Raw genomic sequence first — 1,604 nt, forward strand, 5'->3', positions numbered from 1 at the left:
CCCTAAATGTCCTCGCAAGGTCAAAAATGACTGGTTTTACTATCCTTGTTTGGACACTTGAGACATGGTTAACAATTAAATACATGGCAATAAAAACAGCGGCAAAAAGACAGAAGAACATAAAACACTGAAAAGGGCATGAGGTAAATAATTAAAATGGTTTATTGACTGTGTGATAATTTGAATTTAAGGGTAATTTGACTGATACACATAAAAAGTACAGAAAAACATTGTCACTCAGCAGGACTCACTCACACACTGATCTTACTGTCTATATGAGGACTTAATAAACATTTATTCTGACATGTTATTTCAGTGACAGAAGTTCAGCAGCAGTATTAATGTCATGAAGAGAAAAGAAGAGATTCTATAACATCGCACTGTTACAGATTTATCATGCAGCTCAAAGCATTATGGGTAGGATCTCTCATCAGCCTATTCTGATTCATCAACACAGTTTCACTGATGATCCAGACCAAACCCAAAACCCAGGATAGAGCGGCTGAGTGAATGTGGTCTGGACTGTGTGGATGAGGCTCATTGTGTCAGAGACGCTGTAGAAGGACAGAGTTCCTGCACTGTGATCCACAAACACTCCTATTCTACTGCTGATGGACTTTCCAGCGAGACGAGTCTCTATCTTATTGTGCCAGAATGAATATCTGCGGGGAGAGCAGATCAAACTCCAGGACTGATCATCATATCCAAACACACACTCATCACCCAATCCCTTCCTGCTGATGCTCTTATATGACACTGTTATACGCACACCATATTTCCCACTCCACTCCAGCTCCCAGTAACAGCATCCACACACACTCTCTCTACACAGCACCTGAAGAAAACACTCAAATCTGGCTGGATGATCAGGATACAACTGATCTGTGCCAGTGTAAGAAATCACTCTGTTGCTGTCAGACAGACGGAGGTGTTTATGTGCTGTGTTCAGATCCAGAGTGAACTGATGGGAATCTGATGGAGATAAAACAAATCAGAATCAGGAATTATGAACCTGTTAAATCTTTTCATGCAGCTGAACTCTTCATGTTCAGTGTATCATCAGTGTCTCAGTACAGATGACCAGATATCCTGTGCAAATCATCATTTACATCATCAATTATAAAACTCTTCTTTCACCTTCTACAGGAAGAACATGAACACACTCAGTGAGTTTTTCTGCTTGTTTTCTTACTGACTTACATTGTAGAAAGTCGTTCCTGGCTCTGGGAACAATGTTGGTGAATGTGACTGTGGAAGTCAACAGACATGAACAGTGTGATTCTCATGATCCAGCATCTATTCCTAAGACATTTCTAATATGATGTTCTCCATGATATGAGATGATGATGAACTTGTTTCTGAGAGCAGATGAATCTCCATGACTTTACCTCTGTCTGAGAACTTCTTGAGCTCCTCTTTGCAGAAATCCTCCAGTTTGTCTCCCAGCTGATGGACAGATTCTCTCAGGACATCAAAAGAGACGAGAGAACTGAAGAGATCCTCATTTACGTCTATAGATTCAGGAGGAGCTGAGAGAGACTGGAAACTCTACAGAAAACAGAAATCAAAACTCATCAGCTCCACACTTCACCCAATAACCTGCA

The 1,604-nt window shown here is 40.8% G+C and overlaps 1 protein-coding gene across 1 annotated transcript in view; it reads right to left on the reverse strand.

The window, feature by feature from the left end:
* Nucleotides 1-448: 448 nt before the first annotated feature.
* LOC107554383 (tripartite motif-containing protein 16-like protein) overlaps nucleotides 449-1,604 on the reverse strand; it is an 8,579-nt gene continuing 7,423 nt past the window's right edge. Inside the window, exon 6 of the mRNA XM_016236876.1 lies at nucleotides 449-972. Within this exon, the coding sequence (XP_016092362.1) occupies nucleotides 449-972 (524 nt within the window). The remainder of the gene's footprint in view (nucleotides 973-1,604) is intronic.

Source organism: Sinocyclocheilus grahami, unplaced genomic scaffold, assembly GCF_001515645.1.
Source record: "Sinocyclocheilus grahami isolate Dianchi unplaced genomic scaffold, SAMN03320097.WGS_v1.1 scaffold499.1, whole genome shotgun sequence".
NCBI classification, from domain to species: domain Eukaryota; kingdom Metazoa; phylum Chordata; class Actinopteri; order Cypriniformes; family Cyprinidae; genus Sinocyclocheilus; species Sinocyclocheilus grahami.